Source organism: Diadema antillarum, unplaced genomic scaffold (genome assembly GCF_040938485.1).
Source record: "Diadema antillarum isolate AM-2024a unplaced genomic scaffold, OU_Dant_1.0 seq00000962_RagTag, whole genome shotgun sequence".
Classification (NCBI taxonomy): Eukaryota; Metazoa; Echinodermata; class Echinoidea; order Diadematoida; family Diadematidae; genus Diadema; species Diadema antillarum.
The window spans coordinates 1,190,755-1,217,756 of NW_027271809.1; the positions used below are offsets into that span (position 1 = coordinate 1,190,755).

Genomic DNA, 27,002 nt, shown 5'->3' on the forward strand with positions numbered 1-27,002 from the left:
CAGTAAATCAATATTATAAGGTTTGATCATTAATGAGAGAGAACTTATCACACTAACATGTATCTTGTCTTATTCCTCTGCATATCTCACTCATGGCAATATCAGACTTTGAAGAAATGCCAACTCACACAGGCTCACAAAAATGGACTAATAAACACTTGAATAACGCATGAAATAAAGTTCATGTCTTACCAAACACAGGCTCACAAAATGGACTAATAAACACTTGAACAACGCATGAAATAAAGTTCATGTCTTACCGAACAAATGCTTACTGCTGATTGTCATGCAAGGCATCCACTAATGAGATATGAGGCTTCAATCCCGTTTCCATGACGATGCGTCATCCTCTCCTAGAGTCCTCCAACTCACAGATGTGAAAGACACTGTCTAACCATAGCAAATCTGAACACTGAAGCATAATCCCTCCTTCACTCCTAGCTCCTCCTGCTTAAATGCTCAGATTTTGCAACACCCACAGAGTTTTTATCCAATGATTAGCATAGATGGTTATTACGCTTACGACTTGTAAAAGGTCAATTCTGCAGCACAACTGTGAAAACTGGAACAACTTTTGAGAAATGAAACAGTTTGGAAATCTTCCTCAATGGCTAGTTTCTGCTCTTGTGTATCAAATTCTAATTTGCTGTTGATAAAAAAAGGAAAAAAAGTAAATCATAAATACATTTTTTTTTTCCTCATAGCTCAAGCACGCTTCAACCATGCCTAAATCCAATACATGAAATGAAATTCAAACAATCACAGACACATTCCACTAAACATCTTTGCACATCTGGGCAAATTTGGGAATGGGCTTTACTCAATCTCTGGTGTCATACAGCTCCTAAATACTAATTCTGTCAAGTCCTAAATCTTTTTCCATGGCAGTTATGTTCTACACTAGTGAAATAAAACTCTGATTTGCTGTTAATGAAAAAGGCAATAACAAGACACATTTTTTTTTCTCACACCTAAAGTTTGAAGTAACTATTCCTCAATCCAATATCAAACAATCACAAATTTGGGCAGACACATTGCACTAGACATCTTTGCACATCTGGGTAAATTTGGGCATGAGTTTTGGTCTACCTAGTATCAAATAGCTCTCAAATACTCATTCTGCCACTCAAACATAATACACACACACACACACACACACACACACACACACACACACACACATTTCAAACAATTTAAAATAGAAAAAAAAATCCTATTTCATTTCTGTCAACATTCAGAAGACAAACCCCAGTGGTTGACACAGCTTTACTTATATTTCTTTAATGCTGCCCTCTATTGGCAGCTGTCTAATCAGTATCATAAATGTCCATACTACAAGCACCATCCACTACATCTAGTTCAATGCACAGAGCAAATGATGAAGGTCAACATAGAGTGGTACACAGCTGTAAGTCGCAATGCAGAAACTAGTTCACGTGAGCTTGTCAAAGTGTTCAAAAATAATCCATGTGGTCAGTGCTACCTTGAAATTTCTTCACAAATCAGGCCAAGTGAAATGTGAACTAAAGAGACCACATTATGAATTGTCAAGTTGGAAATTGTTTTAACAGCTGCCAACATGCTTAGCATATTGAAGTAGACTAAATTGATGTGTCTAAAGTATTCACTCGACAGACAATGTGAACAAGTGTATGACTTTACTTTCCTGAACATGTGAACATGATGGGATGACAAGATCTAGGTCAGAAAGACTAAGTCAGTCAGTCTTTTTTTTTTCCTGCACATAAAAGTGTAACTGTACTCTAGCTGGTACATCACACCACGCACACTACGACCATCTCGCCCTATCAGTGGCATCTCTAATGATTGTTTGATCCCAAATCTATTTGCCCTCCACCCCCCCCCCCCCCATCCCCCCCCCCCCCCCCCCACACCAATGTTCCGGTAATAGCAAGAGAAGTTAAAAAAGCAGTAGCAATTTGGCAAATCAAACATTCGGACGCTGCTCCCGACATACAGGCTGATTGGAGCGCTGCCGAGAGACATGATTGGAAGGTGACTCCATTTATCTCGGCGGCCTTGAGCGAAGGCTAACTGCCGCCGGTGGTCTCTATGTAGCGAATGCACTTAACTCTACTACGCCTTCAGCTGAAGAGCTCTCATTCATGGAGTAATCTCCTTTCCTAAACGAGCCATCATCGATGGGATGGCAATAACACCATTTTATCATTTCCACCCCCCCCCCCCATCCATCCCTGCACATTATGACCTACAAAATCATCATCATAATGATCCAAACAGCTATTAATGCTCTGTCTTTACTCTTTTTCTTTGCTTCTTTTTCACACGATAGAATGAACAAAATTTGCACATATGCCGATATATACGTTCCAAGTGATGTCTCTAGGACTTACTAGATTACGTCGGACTATTTGAATAATCCATGATTCCGCTACAGTGTGGGCTGCTTTTTCAAGCAATGGCCAAAAAAAAAAATCTTTGCGTAACACTAGATTTGAGACAAGTTGTCTGACCTCAGTAACAAGCTAATCTGTACTGACTATAAAATATACCAATTCATATTGCAACGGAATAGAAATATCAATAGAGCAGATGATGGAATTATTAGTAATACAGTAGAAAAGTATTATACCCTCTTCCATCTAACTGCACTGTACCAAATTGTGAACTAAATCATTGGTAACTCAGCTCAGACTTGTTATTGTCACTTTTTAATCGAAGAGAAAAAAAATACAAAATTGACAAGATATCTGATATATCTTCAATTGTCTTGTAACACATACATCTCACTTGAAATTCTGTTTCTCACTATAGGACACTGTCAAAAGATGTGAGTTGAACTAAAAATAGGGCCAAGTAAGCATAATCTATCGGAACAACCTACTAGAAAGAGTCATTTGGTACACAGTTTAGAACATCATGGATTACTATGGATTCCTTACTGACTGACCTATACTGCAACCCTATAAACCTCACAAAGCTAGTCATTTTGTGTCAATCTATGTCCATATCTTTCCCACTGAGGAACAAGTGAGCTGGGTTGGGACTACAATTCACCGCTTATAACTTATTCAACATGATCGACACTGCCCTCGTAATACTATTTATCGCCCGATGCCATGGTGACTGCTTCATCAGCAGATACTGTGGATATCCCTAAAGAGAAATTATCCGCGGCAACGGCACTGCGTTTCTACCACTATGTTGGACACTTTATAAAAGGCACTTCTATAAAAGTGTCCCCTTCTACTGATCAATGACTATATATTCTACAGGATGAATGCACCAGCTCAAAAAAGTGGTACATGGAAGTTTGTTAGATTTGCTTATCGTTCAATGCCTTGAACAGGAAAAGACAACTGCAGCACACAACATTGTGGTTAATCTTGACCTATAATTTTTCAAAATTAAGAAAACTGGGGTTTCTGGTGGGTATATTTATGGAAATAAGGGTTCAAAAGTTGAAATTCAACTAGATCTAGCAATGACTGTTCTAATTTTTTCCTTGGAACATGTCATTCAAACTACTCCACACCAATTGCATCAAAGCCAATATCATTTACCATCAACAAAACATATGCTGATATATAATTTTTTGGCTTGCTTTGTAGTGTCTAACAATATCATCTATTTGTTTCTTTTGAATGAAGTATTACCCTGAAATCAAACTCTACATGAACTTCAGCCGATGTGAATATTTCTGTACATTGTATGTCTAGGAATTGTTTGATCACTTTTGCATTAAAAAATTTATAATAATTTTATGATTTCAACTTTTTCCATAACCACTACGCACTGTCCCTTAGGAGGGGGAAAAATATATTTGCCTTCCGTGACGTCATTCACAGCAGTACAGGCTACAACAAGAATTTCAATGCCTAATATTATGCACCGTAACCTTGGCTAGTGCCCACCCCACAACGGCAAGAGGAGTCTTCTAGACTCACACACCAGAACCATTCAATTAATCACTGTCAGAAATATTCCAGGACTGTCTTCTTGGCAAGTAAAGGTGTGGGGTGATATTGTCTTGCTATGGCAAACTGATGTACACGACTGTTATATCCTATAAAATGAACACCCCAAAATGAAAGAGGCATGCATTTATGAACCTTTTTCTTTAAACTCCATTATCTAAAAACTATCAGTCCATCTGCTCTCTCTAAAAGTGATTTCATAGTTCTACACAACATCTATCACTATTTGGGCTCTGCACACAAGCAATCTCTGTCAATACCAAATGTAATCTATCTACATTGTACCCAAAAATCCCTCTCACACTTTGGTGATAATTCTCACAATCTCCATAACATTATGAAACATCTCAGTGGTATAGTTTTTCTAATCTTCTACAGTCTGTACGAAGAAACTAACAGCATTGCCTAGATACGTAGATCAGAAGCAATTTTTTTTTTTCTTTTTGACAAGAAATGATGTAGAAATAGGATATTTCCTCCTATGATGTGACAAACTGAAGAAGAATTCATCCACGGGCAATTTATGTAATTGTCCACATTAATCAGATTATCATTTCCCGAATGCAGTGGTTTGAAAGCTTTTCATTTCAACTAAGAATGTACCACTCTTGCACAAAGCAAGCTCTATCATATTACTGAGAGAAAGATACAAATGTAACACCTTGATGTTCCCCCTCAGTCTGTGCATTGGGCCTTGCAACATTTCCATAACATTAACTCCATAACTCTTGAGGAGGCGATCAAATCAGGCAGGTATGATACATTTTAGGAGGAAATTGCCTCAAAAGGGAGTCATAAGAAAGTGAAAGGTGCCGCGTGGAAATTTGATTTCTGTTTTCAATCTCTTTCTCTTTTTTTTTTTTGCCTTCAGTGCTTAATTTAAGGGTATGCAACTTGGCTCATTTGTCTCATGTTGTGAAAAAAAAAAATCTAGAACATGCTAGACACCAAAATTACACCCACACACCAAAGTTAATTTTGCTCTTAACCAATTTGATATCAACAATATTTTTACACTTAATAACCAATGTTGTTATGTCGTCTCAGAGGCGGAAATTAAAGAGTTTGAGCTTTGGCAGCAGTGATATTGGTTGCAATCACACATGAAATTACTTGATGTGATACCATCATGGTGTAACAAGACTTCAAAGGGCCTTCATTATTTGCACATAAATGTTTGTGATTTTCTGACTTGGAAATGAGAGGGGAAAAAATCCTGAAGTGGTATCTTTTGCTTCGGATCACTGAAGAGTCATTGTAACTTAGCAAAACTAGAATTGAGGGGGTTGTTGTTGCTAAAAAAACAAATAAAACTGATTTATACTATGTGGTACAAACCATCATGAGACTTGGGAGGTGTTGTCATCATTTGCATATGTGGTGATGAATATGAAACGTTCATAATTTCAGAACTTTCATGCTCTTCTCTGTCCTATGTCCAATTCTAACAAGGAAAAGTAGAAATTACGCGGTGCGTAATATATGTCCCCGCCGGAAGTAGCATTTAGTAGCAAAATGTACAATATAGGTAAAAAATCAAGGTCAAAGGTCAAAGAAGTCAAAGGTCAAAATTCTGTGTAGAAGTTTTGAAGCCCTCACCTAGTGCCATCACATAAAGGAAACAGAATCGAAATCGGGTTAGAAATGGCGAAGGAGTAGCATTTTGTAACCAATGTACAATATAGGTCAAAAATCAAGGTCAGAGGTCAAAGAAGTCAAAGGTCAAAATTCTGTGTAGAAGTTTTGAAGCCCTCACCTAGTGCCATCACATAAAGCAAACGGAAGTGAAATCGGGTTAGAAATGGCGAAGGAGTAGCATTTTGGAGCAAAATGAACAATACAGGTCAAAAATCAAGGTCAAAGGTCAAAGAAGTCAAAGGTCAAAATTCTGTGTAGAAGTTTGGAAGCCCTCACCTAGTGCCATCACATAAAGCAAACGGAATCGAAATCAGGTTAGAAATGGCGGAGTAGCATTTTGTAGCAAAATGTACAATATAGGTCAAAAAATCAAGGTCAAAGATCAAAGAAGTCAAAGGTCAAAATTCTGTGTAGAAATTTTGAAGCCCTCACCTAGTGCCATCACATAAAGCAAACGGAATCGAAATTGGGTTAGAAATGGCGAAGGAGTAGCATTTTGTAGCAAAATGTACAATACAGGTCAAAAATCAAGGTCAAAGGTCAAAGAAGTCAAAGGTCAAAATTCTGTGTAGAAGTTTTGAAGCCCTCACCTAGTGCCATCACATAAAGCAAACGGAATCGAAATCGGGTTAGAAATGGCGAAGGAGTAGCATTTTGTAGCAAAATGTACAATACAGGTCAAAAATCAAGGTCAAAGGTCAAAGAAGTCAAAGGTCAAAATTCTGTGTAGAAGTTTTGAAGCCCTCACCTAGTGCCATCACATAAAGCAAACGGAATCGAAATCGGGTTAGAAATGGCGAAGGAGTAGCATTTTGTAGCAAAATGTACAATATAGGTCAAAGGTCAAGGTCTAAGGTCACGACTGAAATTCTGTGTAGAAGTTTCAAAGCTCCCATGTAGTGCTATCATATAAAGCAAACAATCAAAATTGGCTCATAAATGACAGAGAAGTAGCAAATTGAAGATTTTGATCACACACGGACGCACACACGGACGCACACACGGACACACGGACGCTACGACGGACGGACGGACGGACGGACGGACGACCTTACGGTGATATACTTGTGTGTCTACCCCTTTGTTCTCCCTTTTGTTAAAATAGACACACAAGCAAAAATTTTAGCCACACAAGCCTGACGGAATAAAGGCCATCTATTGTGCACTATTGTTCTCCTAGCCACACAAGCATACTCTCGTTAGCACACACGGACACACACACGTACGGAGCCCGTTTCATAGTCCCCTGCTCGAACTCGTTCGGCGGGGACAATAAAACTTCTTCCATTCTAGTTCACTTTTAACGTCTCAATATCCAGACATCATCTTGGAAAATCGACCAGATTCTCTCTTTAAGATGTCACTCTATTTCCATTTGCTGCGACTAAAGTCGCTTTATCAGACACACACGCTTGGGCACACACATTCGTTGTCAGTTCGTGGAAAAGAGATGGTTGGGGAGGGGGAGGGGGAGGAGGACAATAGGTGTAGAATATAAGTGGCTATGTTTCGCTTCACGCTCTTTTCTATGGGATGTAATTTCCTGTCTAGGAGGTGATCATGAAAGGGAATGGGGAAATGAATGGGGTGGGGGGAGGGGGGGGGGAGGGAAAACCTAGACATCCAGGCATGTATGGGGACTGTTTATTTATTCATGTTTTATTCTGATTTGTTTTCATTTCTGTCATCTTTTGTGTGTGTGTTTGTTTTTTTTTTGAGAGGGAAGGGGTTCATTTTGCTCTTACAATCTCGACTGTCACATGGTGAACAACCCCCTGCGACATATTTATACCAATGAGTGCGCCGCAAAAGTCCATCTGCCAATTGGAATGTATCCACTGGGGTTTGACAGAAAGGACAAACCAGATCCCTTAATTAAGTGTCACGCTGGAAATAGGCATGAGGGAAGAAGGATGAAGGCTATAAATCATACCAGACACTCACTTTTACACATCCAATCACTCTCAATACTCTTGTCTCTTTCCACAGCTTTCTATCTATATCTTTGTCTCTTGGCTTTTTCTCTCTCATCTTTTTATCTCTTCTTCTATGATACTCACTCTCTCTCTCTCCCTCTCTATCTCTCTCTCTTCTCTTTCTATACCTGAATTTTTTATCAGACAGCAAAAGGGCAGCCTCATCAACAGGATGCCACAGAAACTATGGAAGGAAACGGGAAGTTATGGTCTGCAAGAGGCAAAATTGTTTCACCAAAAAGATTGCAATATTCTGTCAAAAAGTACTGCATACTTTACATTGTTTATATATATATATATATATATATATATATATATGGTAAGAGACAATCTTAACACACATACACACACACTCACATATAAATGTAGATATATGTATATATATATATATATATATATATGATGTATATATTCATTTATACATGCATATATTCACACCTTATACACACAGTTTTTCAATCTTATGCCTATTCCACATTACGATATCAAAATCACAATTACTAGAAACATAAAACATCCTTCATGAGCATGATGGAAGCATATTCTATGCATAGCATTTTGATCGAGTTGATATTTCAAAGGCGAATAGAATCATATCCATCAATTTTTGAGCAAACCCACTTGCATATAAAGAACTACCAGTGTAGATACAGACTTGATTAAATGTGCATTACAGAAATCCACATGATACAGGTGAAAGTGGCCAATAACAATGAAAGGGGAAGTCCCTGAGATAATTAAGACCAGAAAACACAAGTTTACTGGGAAAATATGAAAATATACACACCAACATTATACAGGCACTCAATGTGAGTTTTCCTCCAATGAGGTGCGTGACATTTCACTGCTTGACATTCTTTTATATCTGCTGCCCTCATTGGCTGAGTATGTTTATGCTGGGCTGTATAATAGCGGTGACATGTTTATGACAAATTGCAACATATCCACTAACAAGCTGTCAGTATTCTCCTGCCGCAAATTCACGGGGACGGCGCTCTCATCTCTTCCCGTCTGCTTTTACGCTGTGCGTTGTTTGATCTCCAAAACAAAAATAAACCCTAAAACTTGACCTTTTGAAAAAATGAGACATCCAATCACGCTAAGATTCAACAAGAGCATGTACAAGACTAGACATGGTAAGAGACACATCACTGATGAGCAATACCACTTCTTGTACAACTTGACTTTGGTAGACAGAGGCAAAATAGAATAGAATAGGTAGTTTTGATGGGAAAAAAAATTGCAGAATTTAAAAGTTTCACATAAGTGCAAAGAAGAGCTACATATATTTCTTATAACTGTAAATACAAATAGATATCGCAATGTCACAATTCTTTCATTGCTCAGCTGCATGACAAAAATTACAGAAAATGATTTTAAAAAAAATGAAAATACACATCCCCCACAAAAAATATACTCTCTAAAAAAAATCTAGTGAAACTAGAAATGTCGCTACAGGAACTGGTTATACCCCCGCCAAACAACATTTCATAAGCTTTGGTCAAAAAACTGAGGAAGTAGTTAAATCCGCAAGATCTTTCCTTGATCTTCTGCCATTAATATGCCGTTACCATGGCAACGTACTTTTGGGTACTGTCGAAAAATGCGTCTTGCACATCTATAACCAAAGGCACACATCTGTACCAAATTTCATGGAAATTGGGCAAAAACTGAGGAAGTAGTTTGCAACACAAAATTTTCCATCATTTTGGCTCATAATATGTGAGCTGTTACCATGGCAACATACTTTTTGTCACTGTCAAGAAATGTGTCATGCTGACCTATATCCTAAGACAAACATTCAATATGAATTCCATGAGAATTGGAAGAACACTGATGAAGCAGTTTTGCCATGAAGCATTTTGCCCTATATTTTACCAATAACATGCCGTTACCATGGCAATGCACTTTTTGCCACTGCGGAAATATGTGTCTTGCACATTAACATATTCAGATGAACATCTGTACCTAATTTCATAAAAATTGATCAAAAACTGTGGGAGGAGTTCGCGACGCAAGATTTGTACCCATTTTTGCCCATAATATGCCGTTACCATGGCAACGTACTTTTGGGTACTGTCAAAAAATACGTCTTGCACATCTACAACCCAAGGCACACATCTGTGCCAAGTTTTATGGGAATCGGTTGAAAACTGAGGAAGTAGTTCGCGACGCAAGATTTGCAACGGACCGACCGCCCGACCGCCCGACCGCCCGACCGCCCGACCGACCGTCCGCTGATTCCTATATACCCCCTTCAAACTTCGTTTGGCGGGGTATAAATATTCACTCTTGAAGGAGTGCATACAAAAAAGAGTGACTTTAGAGTGAAATTGGAGTGAATTTTGAATGAAAATGGTCATATTCACGTGTTTTAGAGTGACCTCAGGGATCACTCCAAAATCTTTGAGTGATCCCTGAGGTCACTCCAAAATGAGTGAAAATTAGCATTTTCACTCAAAATTCACTCCAATTTCACTCCAAAATCACTCTTTTTTGTATTTGCTGCTTCAAGAGTGAAAATTTTCACTCAATTTTTTTTTTTAGAGAGTAATCGGTATTAGTTTAATGCAAAAATAAACTGATTAAAAAACGCATCAAAAGATAAAATTGATTTGAAAAAGTGAAAAATGAGATTACCATGTGTTGTGAGGATAAGTTAGAATTATGAATACATAATACGTCCACTCTTTCGACACAGAAGAGAATGATTTACTTCCTTTTTTTTTCAGTACAGTGAATCACTCACTTTGCTGCTCAAGAGACGCACAAATTTTTGTACTCTGATCTGCAGTCAAAAATTCTTCTGAACAAATTTTACTTTTCATCGGGGATCTCATCACTGGCTAGAATTTTCGGCCATGTCGAACCAGGCAAGAACTCATTAGAACATCCAACTGGTTCCTAAAAGAAGCTGTAGGCCGTATATTTTGTCATGCTGGTCTCGATAAGAAACACATACAAGCACTTTTGATACACATGATCCAATACACAGGGGCCGCCTGATGTTTAGGCAGTTAGGAAGACTCTATGTTGAGCATGCATTCACCTTTTAGGTGGGTGGTTTGGCTATAGACATAAGACCTTAAAGTCATTGCATTCATGCAAATTAAGGGACATGAAAGAACACACACAAAAATGCAAACAAGCTATCATAGTAATGTTACTTATAAACATAAACACAGTTCTGACCACATAACACAGACTGTTAATATGATCAATTCTGCAAACACAGAGAATGACAGCATTCTTACATATGGAGAAAAAAAAATAACAAAACTTAATTGTGAATATGCTATACTCAATCAGAGGCAATACACACATTCTATACTTAAGGTAAGGAGTCCTAACTAAAGGGTATTTGCTACTGACTCTGACAGGTGTGGACGTACTGAAAGCTAGCCCAGGCAAAATTTGGGGCCTATCCACACGGGATGCATTCTTGTTACAAATGCATTGTGACAGAATTCTATCGTCATCTCAGTAGTAATGGAAATCAATTGTAAGACTGCATTCACACTGGTCCCATTATGAATCCTGAGTGGTTTGTGTGTTTGTGTGTGTGTGTGTGAACGAACCCATTTACTTAAAGTGTTGTCAGGTATAATGTCAAAATGGTGAGATCAATTCTCGCTATCGCCAATGACGTAAAAAGTACCCGGATGTTGATTTAAGCGTCATTTACGGTGCATTATGGGATAGTCTGGTAGCAAAGTCACTTCCGTTCGTACACGCGTGATACGTGAATAATGCTATTTACACACACAACCGACTGTATTCTACGTGTACTTCCGGTTTTCTCGACTTGCATTACAGCTTTAATATGATTTGGAATTTCTCCATTCTTAAGAAATTGCTGTTAATACGACTATTGGTTGTTGCTGCGAAGCTGCCATGTGTTGTTCGCACGACAATAAATGAAAAAAATCTGCAGAAATAGGACCCTTACCTGCATGCGAGACGTGACGTGGCCGCGTGGGTGAAGTTTGCGGGTGACTCCACAGCGCAGTACGTGCACGCGCGACTTACTAGTAGTGGTAGTAGCACTAGGTAGTAGGCCTAGTGCCTACATACGTACATTGTACGTACTTACTTGGAAGAAGTTGCTTCGGAGACAGGATAAATTCGAGATCACTGTTCGTTCTCGATTGTGTTCGCGACATTTTGACAGAGAACAAATTTTAAAAAGATGGGCATTCTATGACGATATACTGTATATCCAGGTGGGTGAATATTTTTCAGCATATTTTCAGCGTATGCAGAGATGACTGATCTGTGATGTGCACATCGATCGCATGATCAAGCAATACGCTGTACCGGTATGTGTTAGCTTATGCGCTGCGTGCAGTAGTGGTGGTGCATGCTATAATGCAAGGCCGCCCGGCCACCGGCGGGGACTACAGTGTACGAGTATGACAGGCCTGACCACTCGCTGGCTCGGGCGGTACAGCGGCCTACTGTACTAGTACCCGTGGTTGGCGCGGCGCTATAGGTAAGGTACACGTACGCGCACGCTAGCGTTGTGAAAATTATGCCCCGTGCCGGAAGTGCCCTTGCTACCAAGTGCACTAAATCTTGACAAAAAAGCCACATCCGGGTACTTTTTACGTCATTGGCGATAGCGAGAATTTACCTGACTATATAAATAAGGCTACCATGTGTGAGTACATTCTAGATACTAGTAGATAAAGGGTGATGTTCTGCATTCTACGATGCTAGATAACATGTTCTAGGAAATGAATGGCATGGTTACAGATATCCACATTAGTCTTAACTGTTAATATATAATCCACACACACACGAGTATGAGTGACACATCACAATACACTGTCAGGTGGCATCGGTGTTAGTTACGTAATTGTATCACAAAACAAAAGAGATATTGATAAACATAGTGTCTTCAAGAAATGATAAATGCAACATGATTATGTAGACAAACTAGACCCAACAATGTCTCACATTATTGTAGCATGCACTAACACAGCTCATTATCACCTCAACAGTACCCACTCCAAGTGTTTATCTAACACTTAGAATGCTCAAGTTAGTTTTCAGCACGTGAAGTTATACTTGAAGGCATTCAGTACAAGGCCTGAAGCAATCAACAGTAAATATCTAGTTACCGAGAGGATCCATTACATACAACACTAAATAAGCAAAAGGACTGAAGAGTTTAGATACAAAAACTGATGTATGATTTTTTTTTTTAACTTGAGAAATTTGAGATTGAAGATGCTAAAAAACAAAGAAAATAATTTAAAATATATCAGATAATTTTGATATCTTTAGAAATATTTCTTGTTATGTAATGAGTGCAGTATCATTACAAAGATTTAATTTCTCTCTATTTGATTATGACCTTATCTTAAAATAAAAAATTGAAAATGGCATTTATCTGTTTTGCATCGAAACTCTTCAATTAATGTTTTATGGACTGAACTATAGATTGATGAAATCTATGGGAAAGGAAAACTACGAGAGAGAGAGAGTGACAGAGAGAGAGGGAGAGAGAGTCAATGAATAAGGAAAACATATTAATACACTTGTACTGGACTATTTCACTATAGTGATCTGTAATTCACAAAGCTTTGATGATTGTAAACGCTCTATCTAATTCCAAACTCTCAGGGTTTTTGACATGCATTAGGCCTACAAGTTACCTATAGGCAGAAAATGATATGCGGATAAACAATTTTGTTCTCATTCAAATGACACAGGTTAAATGATAATGATAAAAATGGGGGAAAACACTTTGATATAAGATTGGACTCAAAATAAGACAGCATGACAGGCATTTTGTTAGACAAACTAGAATTATTTGACACACATAATGAAAGTGTTAGTAAGTGGTACATTCAGATATATGTCTTTGAAACAGAAAAAAAAAATGAATAGATACGACTTCGCGCAGACAAGAGTGACTACAAGGCTGAGTGGAGAAAATGAAAGTTCTAAAAGCTGCTATCATGATCTACATTTTCAGATTTTGTGCCAAATCAAGACATTTGCTAAGATTAGTTAATTGTACTTCTGTCCAATGGAAGCATCAAAGGTATGCCGTGTCTCCCAAAGCAACCAAAGCATAACAGTTTCTCTATTAATTTTTGTTTCTTCATTTATTTATTTATTTATTTTTTTTGTGGTGACACCTCACGGTGTGTACTCGATGAATCTAGAATGTTTTCTGTGATTTTATGTCGGTGAAAGTTATCTAAGCAAGTTATGGAACGTGGGAGGAAACTACAGTTTCATGACAACAGCATTAAAAGTTTGGGCAAATTTGAACCGGGTTATCTATCAGCAGCAAACAAATCTGTCATGGGAAATGCAATTTGTGACTGCATTTTTCACGTCGAGAGAACCTCGTCCTCCCAATTCTCTATCAAATCCTTATTAAATATCTATGCATGCCAATTCAACAATTCACAGATCTTCGAGTGGTTAGGGTTTATTCAGTTTATTCTTCTCAACTATTGATGCAACTGTTGTAAACTGTGCGAGCATTCACTGCAAAACAAACTACACAGTTTCTCAGAATATAAATCCCAGATATTGTAAGCAGAGCTGTTTGGTTAGTTGAAGTTGAGAAGTATCAAAAACTACTTCACACAAGACACATTATCAGAGAGGAAGGGGTATACTATGTGATTAATACATGGTGGTTAAATATTGAGTTTTCATGGTGGAAGACAAAGAGTAAAATGAGAAGAAAAGAGCTCATGGTGACATGGATTCTACCTTGCAACGGTGCTCTAGATTTGGAAGCTGATGCTGTTTCGGTTTTGGTAGTTTTTTTTTTTTTTGGCGGTTGTGGTGGCACGGGAGATAAAAACGAAAACAAAACGAAATTACAAACAAAATGGGGAAGAGAGAGAGAAATAAATGAAGGACGGCAACTTGGATTGATTTCCTCTCGTTTGGTAATAGTAATTGTAGTGGGAATGCGTTGCAAATGATAACATCAGTAAGAAAAGTTGCAACATAACTGCTGTAGATACTGTCACACTCATAATCATAGATGGAATTTGCAGTAGTGACTCAAGAATACTCATATCACATCAAATGCCAGAATAATGCAAATCAAATTTCTTTTTTTTCCCCTCATACGGCACACTCATTTCTGAATCACTGCAAACTAGATTTTCACATACACGCATAAGAACATAGAAAAGACATCCGCAACAATGTTATACTGCGCAAACACAACAGAAATTGAGATGCCAATGATGGCTTTTAATGCCATTATAACATCAAAAATCAGAATAAAAATCAGTTCATTGAGTGTAGTTCTGTGAATGTAATGCAGATATAGTTGTTAATACCTTGTCCACATGCTCCTATGTTTAACCAATATATATCAACATAAACTTAAATCATTATGTTTGTACTATGTGACTGACCTATAAAAAATGGTTGAAATTGGAATGTTGTGAGTGCAATGCAATGTCTCTTAGTAAAAATGAGGGAATCTTGAGAAAAGTATCTCAAGATATTGCAAATGCAGCAGTTTTATTTCAGTAAAGGTTCGCAAACAAATGTGATCCAACTTTGAATTTGAAAAAAGAGAGTGGAAAGAATTAGCTCTGAAACATCACCGTAAAGATACCATTCAAGTGAGCACAAGGGTACTATATGGTTCTTGTTAACATTGGACCAATTGTTCTCACTGTCTAAAGCTTTTTTTTTTGGACACATATTATTGAGGCAGCATCCCATTGCATCCATGATGTGGATAATTTGGAGGAGTGTATCTGACTGTACTTAATCAGCCACTAGAGGGTTATCACAAAATCCATTTTTGTGATTGGCTCACATGCTAAAGGTCAAACAAGGTCACAGATTCCGCTGGTATATGTCCTTCAACACCCAGAAATCCTAAACTATAAACCGTGTTGCAGTTAACTTATACCCCATTAATACACACAGGTGGGCCCAGGAGCATTCCTGACTTATGCAATGTCTCTTAGTAAAAATGAGGGAATCTTGAGAAAAGTATCTCAAGATATTGCAAATGCAGCAGTTTTATTTCAGTAAAGGTTCGCAAACAAATGTGATCCAACTTTGAATTTGAAAAAAGAGAGTGGAAAGAATTAGCTCTGAAACATCACCGTAAAGATACCATTCAAGTGAGCACAAGGGTACTATATGGTTCTTGTTAACATTGGACCAATTGTTCTCACTGTCTAAAGCTTTTTTTTGGACACATATTATTGAGGCAGCATCCTATTGCATCCATGATGTGGATAATTGGCATGAGTGTATCGGACTGTACTTAATCAGCCACTAGAGGGTTATCACAAAATACATTTTTGTGATTGGCTCACATGCTAAAGGTCAAACAAGGTCACAGATTCTGCTGGTATACATCCTTCAACACCCAGAAATCCTAAACTATAAACCGTGTTGCAGCTAACTTATACCCCATTAATACACACAGGTGGGCCCAGGAGCACTCCTGAAGTGCTGTGACTTTATGCCCCTCCATGTTTGTTCATACAGAGAGTCACTGCTCGCCAAGCCCACATGCAAAGTGGCTGAGAGGGGCATAACTGTCATAGTGACCTCCGGGTGTGCGGGAACTTGTAACACGTAAACTGTATGCACACCCTATGATGAATACCTCTTCCAGAGCGTCCTACATGTAAATGCTGGTGACCATTTATACAGAGTTTAGGGTGCTTCTGGAGCACTCCTGAGCCTAGCCTCGCGAGGGGTATAACTTTAGAGCGCTCCAGGTCCAGATTGTCTGTTCATACAGAGCTGAGAGGGGTTTAGGAGCCTTCCTGGAGTGCTCTATATGCCCTGTAAAAATGGGGTGTTAAACAATAAAATGCCTTTATGGTTTAATCTCTAAGTATAGCACATCTGCCAGTATAGTGAATGCTGATGGCCTGGAAAGAAGAACATTTTCCTACTGTTCTTGCAAGAATATTGCCTGCTCTCCTGTGAAATCAACTTGTCTTGTCTATTTCATTGGTCATGTGACTGGTTCTAGCATTTCAAATTCATGAACATTGATGTAGGGCAATTTGTCAATCAGTTGCATGGTTCTAGCATTGTTCTTCACAGGACACAGTAATTTACCATTTCTTTCTTTTTTTTTGGGGGGGGGGGGCGTAGAAGGGGAGAGGGGTCAGAGATGGCAAACCCTGTAATAGATTCCTACGAGACCAAAAGTTGCTATCACAAAAAATTCATATACACTGTACTGCCCACAGCAGTAATAGCCATATCTGCAAGTGCAATCACTGGTAATCATTACACATTGGTAGACACTATCAGAGACATTCCTGACGAATCGAGCAAATAGATATATCAAGAATCTGGCAAAATGTTTTCAGTACTGATCACGACCCTTCAAACAGTATACTTTATGGCTGTGTCTTTTATCTCAGATATGTCATAGAGCGTCTCAGAGCATCACAAAATACCACAGCAATCAAATGCATCAAATTTGCAGAAACATTTACCAGTGAATTAAGAAAAGATAGCGATAAAGTGAAAATGTGTTTTTCGGGGTGGATAGAAGAAAAAAAAAGGAGAAAATCATTGCCATGTTCACATCTAATTGCGACATTCCTCCGACAAGCCCTACGAGGAGAATTTTCTTCCGTTGGAGCCGCACCTTAAGGAGCAAGATAGTTAGCTGTCTCCAAATTGCAATCATGGGGAAATATCCCGCATTCCGTCTCGCTGTCAAGCATAATCAGTCAGCACACGGCTCTTTATATCTCCGTCCTTGACTTGCGCCAAGAGGAGAGCAGGCACTCTGCATATGTGAACCAACATGGATTAGGATTCAATTGGAAGGCAGAGGAGCAAGAAGGGGATGGAGTAGCCATTTTTCCCCCCCGAAGGAATAATCTTCGGCCGGTGGAGGAATTAAAGGAAGGGCGCCGATACTTTGGAAAATGGGGAGTTCTACTGCCATACGGTCAACACATCCACAAAGGGCGCAATGACTTAATGATGAGCCGGATTGATTCATTGATGAATATTCATCTCGTGGAGATTGGGGATGAGTCTACCGATGGATGCTGTTGCCACGGAGGAAAAAAAAAAGAAGAGAAGATGATGTATACTCTCAGTGAGCAGAAGAGCAATCAGCAACAACAAAGTAGAAACGGATTACAAAGGGGAGAGTGCAAGCTGAACTAATTAATGGACTAATGGGCACTAATGCAGGGTCAATTCAGGGGGTGGGGTCAAGGTAGTTGCCGTGGCAATGGGAGAGTGGGGATCTAGAACTGTTAACACCAGATTCTGTCGAGATGAGATCAGACAGGGGGGGGGGGGAATAGGGAAGGGGAGAGGAAGAGCATGCAGCATTGCAATTTCAGGAAATCAAGGAAGGAGACGATGCTCACTTTGCATAAATCCACACCGTAGGGGGCAAGCGGGGGCGGCACTAAACGGACCATCCTGGAGGATGCCCACAGTTTATTCTACTCAGGTGTTGTTTTTTTTTCTTCCCTTTTTTTTTGGGGGGGGGGGAGGGTGTGCAACAATAGCTCCAAGTGAGGGAGCTGATTGACACCAAATGAGGTTAATTCCTCCTAGACTGGACAGCTTTGCAGATCAAGAAACAATGAATGAGAAGGATAGAAGAGGGTAAAGATACGATATCCCTCCTTCCCCAATCACTCTCATCCATTTAGAACTACACAGTTAACCCATTGAAGACTCGTGCAGAGTACACATGTACTAGGGCATGTGTCTATGGCGTCTATGCGGGCTATATCAAGATCAGCTGGTCCTGAATGGGTTAAGATGAGTGCATTTGGGATAGAGTATATAAGGAGGGTGCAAAAATGAGAAAATTAGATCATATCATTTCTGGCTTGTTAAGACTTTGAACACTAATACTAAGAATGGGAGAAGGGGCAGGGCAAGGATTTATGCTTATACAGAGCATTCCTCTGGAATGAATCTTGATAGTATCTCCCTCCCACATTTTTTCATCTCTCTTCATCCATCACTGGACAGGATTGATGAAAATATATTAATTGAAAAGCACCAATCTTCCTGACCAAGGTTCAATGACCACGGGTAGACCACTCTTAAAAGTGACCTTAAGCTGTTCAGTAGGTCGTCATAAATATTGAGGCAAAGTCTACTGTCATTACATTGTTTATCAGATAATCATACAGTATATTCTATTCCATATATGGCAAAAATAATGGCAAGCCATTCAGCATAATTTGTGCATAAGGTGTTAGGGCTGTCAATTTCTGCAGATCATCAGGAGTGGGAAATATGATAATATCTTTATGGATGGTCCCCCCCCCCCCAAAAAAAAAAAATAAATGTTTTGTACATGTAATTTACCCCAAAACTAGGAATGTCCTTCAAACTAAGCATGCAAAATCAAATTTTTGACAAAAACATATTTTCAGCTTTAAAAATTTATATTCTTATCTCTGAAAGAAAAAAAATTAAGCCAAATCCAATTTTCTTTATAGACATTAAGTCAATTGTAGTACATATTAATCTTAAATGCTTCAATTGTATTCTCTTTCATTTTCTCGAATTGGAATCTTAGTTTGTGTACTATGTTGCTCAGAAGATATCCCTTTGTTCTCTTTTGAAAATCAACCACGAAGTTTTTCTGATTTTACTGAATATGTCCTTCTTAGGAAAAAAGAGCAATGTTCTTGGTTTTGTGATATATATGCTTCAGTTTAAACATCAAAGCAAAATTTCTTCAACAACAATGGTATGCTAATACTCAGTTATTGGATTATGTAGAGATCAATCGACAGACACAAAAACAAAAAACACAAAAAGCCAAATGAATATCATTGCTGTCAAGGAGGAAGCACATATTTGTGGAGACATATGTAACCCCTCCCCCCCCCCCCCCCCAAAAAAAAAGAAAAAAAAGAAAAAGAAGAAGCTTCGTTTCTGGTGACATACTTTACAGACACCTCTGTCCACGAATTTGTTGTTCACTAGTCTTAATGATTGTGAAAGCGAAAATAAGGCTTTCCTACTTTACATGCTGAGACACTTCTATTCCTCTGGAAGCATTCCAAAATATTTATTCACTTTACTTTAAACTGAATTAAGAAGTTAAAATACAACAGCTTGAAAGTTCTGATCATGACATGTACAAGTACAAACTGTGTATATCTTTCATTCCTCTGTATATTAATCTCCTGAAAAGTAATAAAAATGTGTTCTCTGTGCAATTTACCACATACATCATGTATCAATTGTAAGGGGAATTTCAACATCTGGAAGGCAATGAGGCAACAAGAAAAGATTTTAGAATCACTCATCTTTGCAGAATTAAAGAGTTACTGATTTGACATTTCTCAGACTCTGCAGTGATTCTTTTTGCTTGTTTGCTTGAAGTAGTGAATTTCAATTAGACTAATGCAACTTTGAGCCTTTCTCTGAGTACCTGTTGCAGCAAGGAATGCTCATAGAAGGCTACAGGAGCTAAGAGCAAGTACTACCAAAGGTCTGCATGAAACATAAAGGGGGTATCTCTCTGAGCGGTGAATGTCTGCAAACGTAGCAAATTCCTAGAATTCACTACACTCGCAAACAATTGCAGCTCAGATATCCCTTTAACGAGATTAGCCCAACATTACAAAAAAAAAGAAGCAAACCCAAAATCTGCATTCCCCTTTAAACTTATATGGACTGAACAGACACATGAATAGCATCAATGCCAAATTGAAATATGACTTGGGATGTGGAACATTGTCCTCTTCTATGCTGTATCCATCACTAACACAAAGGCTTTGACCAAATAGCTGTGGCTTGATTCAAACAAAACAACAAGTACAAAGATTTCTTTGACATCTTCTGTTGATATGAATTGCCCCCCCCCCCCCCCCTCCCTTAAACCCCATCAACTATAGGGGAAAAATATCTCATTCAATGGTGGATAAAATAATACCACATGTCTGTGGCTGGATTCAAACAAACCAACCAACCAACAATGGAAAGATTTCTTATTATCTTCTGTAGATATGAAAGGCCCCCCCCACTAGTCTTTGAACCCCATCAAATATAGAGGGGAAAAATATTTGATTCAATGGAGGATACAAGAACATGTCTGTGGCTAGATTCAAACAAAACAACAATGGAAAGATTTCTTTGTTATCTTGTGTAGATATGAAAGCCCCCACCCATCGCCCCCCCCCCCCCCACCAGTCTTTGAACCCCATCAAATATGGAGGGGAAAAATATCAAATTCAAAGGAAGATAAAAGAAAACAAAATGATAATTGTGAAAGCCAGCTCTTAGTTTTGCCCTGGAATAGGGTATTCAAGAAATAGCTATCCTAGCCAGGGGCATGTGAGCTGGTCATTCTAAGGTTTCCAAATGATTAAAGAAATGCCACTCCTGCATATGATTTTGATATTCTGCCGGCCTCATACCTCGACTGACCAGAATGAATCCTGCCCTCTGACAAATGATAATAGGGAGCAGAGTATCAAAATACATCAGTTTTTCCCCGAAATTCTAGTAAAAAGGAGTACACATAAAAAACTTATTGCAGGAAATACATAGCAACAACAACAAAAACCTTTTGCCATATTGACTGAGGAAAAAAATATATTCTCTGAAATACTATTGGTATCTAATGTTTATGCATAAACACAATCCAACAGAACTTTTTTTCTTTTTGTTTTTTGCTTTCGATTTGTGTTTGTCTGGTAAGATGAAAGAATTTCACTGAGAATAAGCAGGTGTTTCTTGGTGAGGAGTGAGTCTGGAATAAAGCATTGCCCAGCTATTTTTGTCACAGTCAATAGATAAAACCTTGATGAGTGCACTTTTTTTTTCCTATTCTGATGCATTATTTGCCATTAAAGAAATCATTAAGAAACGGCATGCCCATTCATATCTTACAGACAATGAATCCAATCTGAAAGAAGAAGATTATCAAATGCAGAAGACATTTCAGCTCGTTTGTGCCATCAGCAACAATCGGTGCCGGGAAACAATAGCCATTAGGTGAAGACATAAATGCTCCTTTTATTTGGTAGCACATACTCAGTACTGGCAATGACAAAAACTAGCAAGTTGCCAGTACTATGGAGTCTTCTACACTGTTTAACCTCTATTTCATGGAAGATGGCATAGGAAAATGGGGGGGGGGGGGGGGGATGCTGGAAATACGGTGTATGTGGAACATGCTGGTAATTGAAAACCAGGCATGCTCTTAGGTGGTACAAAATCCTTGGGGTCGATAATTCTGTCCCCTCTCAATTCTCAATTCTAAAACATTGGGGGGGGGGGGGGGGGGGGGGGAGGAGGTTGACTCAACCTGCATGCACATTCATTGCATCATCCTATATCATGATCGTTTTAGTCTTAAAGGGCTACCCGTAACTGCTCAGGCAGGCTGTTTACATGACAGAGTAAATCTCAAGGGAAATAGTAAATAAGGTCAGGTTGTTCTTTAGCCACAATCCCTATATCACGTCATTAGTGTTGACTCTATCTTTATTGTGTGAAGTGGGCCATGGGAAGTTTGATGGGGTCACAAGACCAATGACCTAGCTGCCCTGGTGGTGAGTGAATTTGTTAGCCCCAATCCCTATTTCGCATCATCAGTGCTGACTATATCTTTACTGTGTGAAGTGGGCCATGGGAAGTTTGATGGGGGTATAAACCAATGGCATAGCTGCCCTGGTGGTGGGTGAATTTTATAGCTTCAATCCCTATTTTGCACCATAAGTGCTCACAGTATCTTTACTATGTGAAGTGGGTCATGGGAAGTTTGATGGGGGTAAAGACCAATGACCGAGCTGCCCCGGTTGTGGGTGAATCGACAGCCACGTCATAGGAGAGACCTCTCCACTCATCTCAGAAGTCAGTTGAAGGGAAATGGGTGCACATAACAGTTACCTTGCCTGGAGGGATAGGGTATCTGTCATTGATGATGAGTAAGGCCAAATGGATAGTCAGTGGCACCAATCCCCCCCCCCCCCCCCATCCCATCCACCCCTCTCCCCCCCCCCCCCCTCCCGTTCAGAACAGGGTGGGAAAGAACAGTAAGGCAAGTACCTTTAAAGATACCTTTTTTACAGGAGTAGAATAAGAGACTCTCAATTCCGCCAGAGGTTTCCATTAACGCATCTCAGAGAACATTCTTTTTGTGTGTGATTAATAGTTTTGAGGAGGCTGTAGCCAAAAAAAGAAATCAATGGCCCCTTTCTTCTGTCTGTACTCTGAAAGTCAGCAACTGCAAAGTCATCTTCTTCTTTTTTTCTGCCCCCACCACTGACGAGGAAAAGGTGGCCGATTTCTGTGAAGGTTTGTGAGGCAGGTGCAAATGGATTCGGTTAATGGTATGAGAGGACATGGCATTTCCATGGATGAATGCGGATCCTTCACTCTAGGCCCCTCAAAAACATCCATCTTTTTTTTCAATGGATGCAAATACCATGCCTCCTTCCGTCAAACTACAAAGCTTGTTGGCTGTTTTCTCTGCATGTACATTTGACATGGCAACAATGTCGTTGCAATGGCATTTTTTTTTTTTTATAGCATTTTCACTTTTTCGTTTGTTACCATGTGGGTTAGAAAGTGATGTGAAGATATGAAGGAGAGAAGGCTGACTTAATTGGGAGAGTCTGTGAAGAACTTTGGTAGATTCATGAAAACATTCTTTTTTTATTGATTTTGCTCTGAAATTTGATTTCTATTCCAAGCTGTGTTTAAAAGCAGGGATTTATCTACAACACTGTTTTCCCAGTGATAACCATTTGTATCAGGAAGACATAACTGGTAGGTAGCTCTTTTATCTTTTTCAAAACCAGAATATCAAAATCGTAACTGAGACTTACTGGGTTGTTGTTTTTTTTTATAGGAACATCCTATTACTTTCACACTGAGCAAGTAAAAAAAAAAAGCTTGAATTTCAAATGCTGTACAATGGCACAGTTTGGTGTCTGGATATGAAATAGTTCCAATTTCTTACTTTTGAGTTTGAAATAAATCTCAGTGTTCAGGAAAATGACTTATGTGGTAGAGAATAAAAGTCCCGTGCCTTTTATCACGCTTTAACTGCAGAAGGTCATTTGTTCCACACTCACTTATCTGGTGTAGAGATAAAAATGATGGCACATTATGAATCATTTTCCTTATTATTATTATATTGATGAGAAATGTGCACTCAAGCTAGATTGGAGGTAAATATTTGCCTACATCTCCCCCCCCCCCCAATATCCGGCTAAACATGGATGATTAATGTGTTTAATTCGTGACTAAAAGGCATTAGCGGCAGAGTCTCAATAGGGATGAGGAGATATTTCTGGATCCCAAGAGACTCAATAAAAGCTCCTAGAGTGCGCTTCCCTCGAGTGTTTGTCTTGATACATTTAATCAATGTACAAAGTTGTGTGCTCTGTATGTGGGGGTATGTGTTTCTATGTTTTTTTTTAACGCTTCATATACATGAAGTTTGATCATAAAATGAGTTAACTCCACTCTTGTTAATTTGAGATAGATGCGATTAAAGCTGCTGACAGACAAAAAAAAAAACTAGGAAGAAAATATGGGATTTTTTTTCATCATAAATTCAAAAATATTCCTTCTTATGCAACAAGCAAGGTATAATTGGAAAGGTTTAATATAATTCTACATTTATCTGATGATGGACTTACTATAAAATGTTTTAATGTATACATATATATATATAAACATACAGATGTAAATAAAATTTACAAGTATAAATCTGTATGTACGTATATACTTCATATGGTTCTGTGACACCTTTTTAATTACTTTCTATTCAGTGAATGACAATTTCACAATCAAATCTCTGCTAATATTGCACCTAAGAAACATTTTCTATGCCACTTGAAATTTGAAATCGAACCATCATCAGAATAAAGATCACATCTTGGTTTCTTTTTTTCCCCTCTTCTTTTCATCAGTTCGATTCAAAAGCATCTACCTTTACCTTGCAGTTTCCGTTGCCTTGTAACAAGACCGCCAAAGCCAGAATCGGATTTGTATGTAATAATGTGTCACTGCAATGACAGACCTGAAAGTTTGCAGTGTAAATTTTATATGATTGCCGAGGCCCTACAGCGGCCGAGCACCCAGAAGCACCGAGATCTTTTACGGCGGCACCTCGCCGTACATCAAAGGGCTCACTTAAGTAGCCTGCCTCCCTGCTTGCACCTCCCTCATGGCCTAACTGTACAAACATTGAGGACATCAGTTTTAACGTCTGCATATATATCTTTCTACACACATACATTGTATATGTGTGTGTGTATGTGTGTGTGTGTATATATATATATATATATATATATATATATATACCTATAATGTTGATATAATGGACAATATTTGCTGATATAATAACCATGCTTTCTTGCAGATCGAAGACCACTGAAACTAGGACTGCGGTTTATGCAGGATGATAAAAGCAAAATTTGTATCCACTAAAATAAGTCTACTTCTTACGGGAGAACATGCTGGTATATGCTTTGGTAGTAGAGGTGCAAAATGAAGTAATCTGTTAGTAAGCATGTCAGGTGGTTTATCAAATAATGTCTGCAGACTTTACAGGCCATAAATGGAAAGTCACCATTCCTGATGCGATTCTGGGGCCACCTCAACTAACACTGAATAAATTGTAAGTCAAATGACGAATCCTAGAGCTGTAATTGTTGGTGTCAAGAGTACCAACAGATTTTTCTACTTGTTTGCTCTTTAAACTGGCTAGAATTTGGGTATGTATTTGTGCATATGTAAAAACACATAAATACACACACACATGTTAGGCTGTATGCATGCATATGGGTATTTATAGATTTGAAAATATCACAACCTCCAATATTAAAGAGAATGTAAATAAGAACAAGTTCCTGGAATCAGTTGTAGTAAATAGTTCTTGGGTTTTCGCACATCAAAAAGTTGCAGTTGAAAAGTATTCATTCTTCTTCGGTAGATTTTTTTTTTTTCTTTTAGTGTCAGCAGACAAATTGGGGATGAATTTGATGCAGAGTCAGACCCAAGTTTACCCATTAGTGGGTAGAAATGTATTATTTAAGAAGATCACAAGGACAAAGGAAGAATTTCATAACACTGCTTGTTTGAAGGCATATGGATAAACGTACAATTGTATTCCATCACTGTTTGGGGATCGCGATTGATATGAATTATTGACTGCACTACACAACAGCCATAACCACATGACCCTTCAGATGTTGCCCAGCCTACTAATATTTCCTGTGTACAGCTTCTCCATTTTTTTTTTTTTTTTGGCCAACAAACAAACTGGCTGTCTGGTAGAGAAAGATAACTTAATTGTTTTGTATCAATGAATTTATCCACAAAATTTTGCAAATGAAATTTTTCAGAATTAAAAACAAAAACAAAACAAACACCTTCAAAAGTCTTTATCTGAAATTTGTTACCGAATGCCAAAGTTCTTGTGTCATGCATGAGGGCCTGTGTCCCACAAAAGTTTGGAACTTGGCTTGTTTTGCAAATCATGTACAATATTTTCATTTAACTGTCTACTATCATCAAGTACATCAGCAGCACAGAAGAATATATGTCGATAGGTTTTGCGCTTTATAAATTGATTTATTATCATTATAATTATTATTAATGTATTCTGCACTAAAGATGAACTCTGAGAGTAATCCCACTAGTCAGATCTGGAATGCATAAAACATCCCCCCTCCCCATATCAACAGGTAGGTACATGTACATGTACCTTTTAACACTCAAGAGAATTGCAAAGCATACCTTCTAAATGTTGCAACAAAAAAGTGCTGGTCATAGCGGCCTATCTGTATTCTGGCTCCATAATTTGGTGGTATTAGATTAACCTTAGTTGAGTTGAAATTATCATTATTATCTTTTTAAAGAAAATAGAGTTTGTGTGATATTCTATTATTACAAAAGACTTAATTTCCTGGTATTTTATCAAAGCAAACATTCAGACAAATTTGCAAGTAATCTTTTTTTTTTCCTACAGAATTTCCATGACAAGTGACAACATTATGAGAAAATGTTTGAAATGCACAACCTTCTGATTAATATTTTTTAAGTGCCTCTAGAGGCGCTGTATCTGAACAATTATCGAGACAACCTGTTTTGAAACTTCACATTTTCTTAGTGGGTTTTGAAGCGAGTTTCACAGGAAATCAAAGAGGGCAAAACTTGGTACAAAATGCTATTCATTGAATTTTTCCACCTAGTAGAGGCGCTACACCAAATTGAAGAAAAACAACAGCAAAAACTCAGCATCCTTGTTTGTTTAGAGAAAATGACTCCTCACAAAAATGTCAACCATGACAAAGTGTCGCCGGTTCCTCCCACTTTCAAAGCTGAAATTTTGGAGCGTCCATTTGATGAATAAGCATCAACCGCACATTGGCGCCCTCAAAATACAATCGCTGGTTTTTTCAATTTGCATCTGATTAGAGTTTCACAGCTG

General features: G+C 38.4%; 1 protein-coding gene across 1 annotated transcript in view; it reads right to left on the bottom strand.

Annotated features, from left to right (window-relative positions):
* Nucleotides 1-27,002, bottom strand: part of LOC139741900 (protein unc-13 homolog B-like) — a 187,627-nt gene that overhangs the window by 81,468 nt on the left and 79,157 nt on the right. The window contains exon 4 of the mRNA XM_071652473.1: nucleotides 14,312-14,344. Coding sequence (XP_071508574.1) covers nucleotides 14,312-14,344 — 33 coding nt within the window. The remainder of the gene's footprint in view (nucleotides 1-14,311; nucleotides 14,345-27,002) is intronic.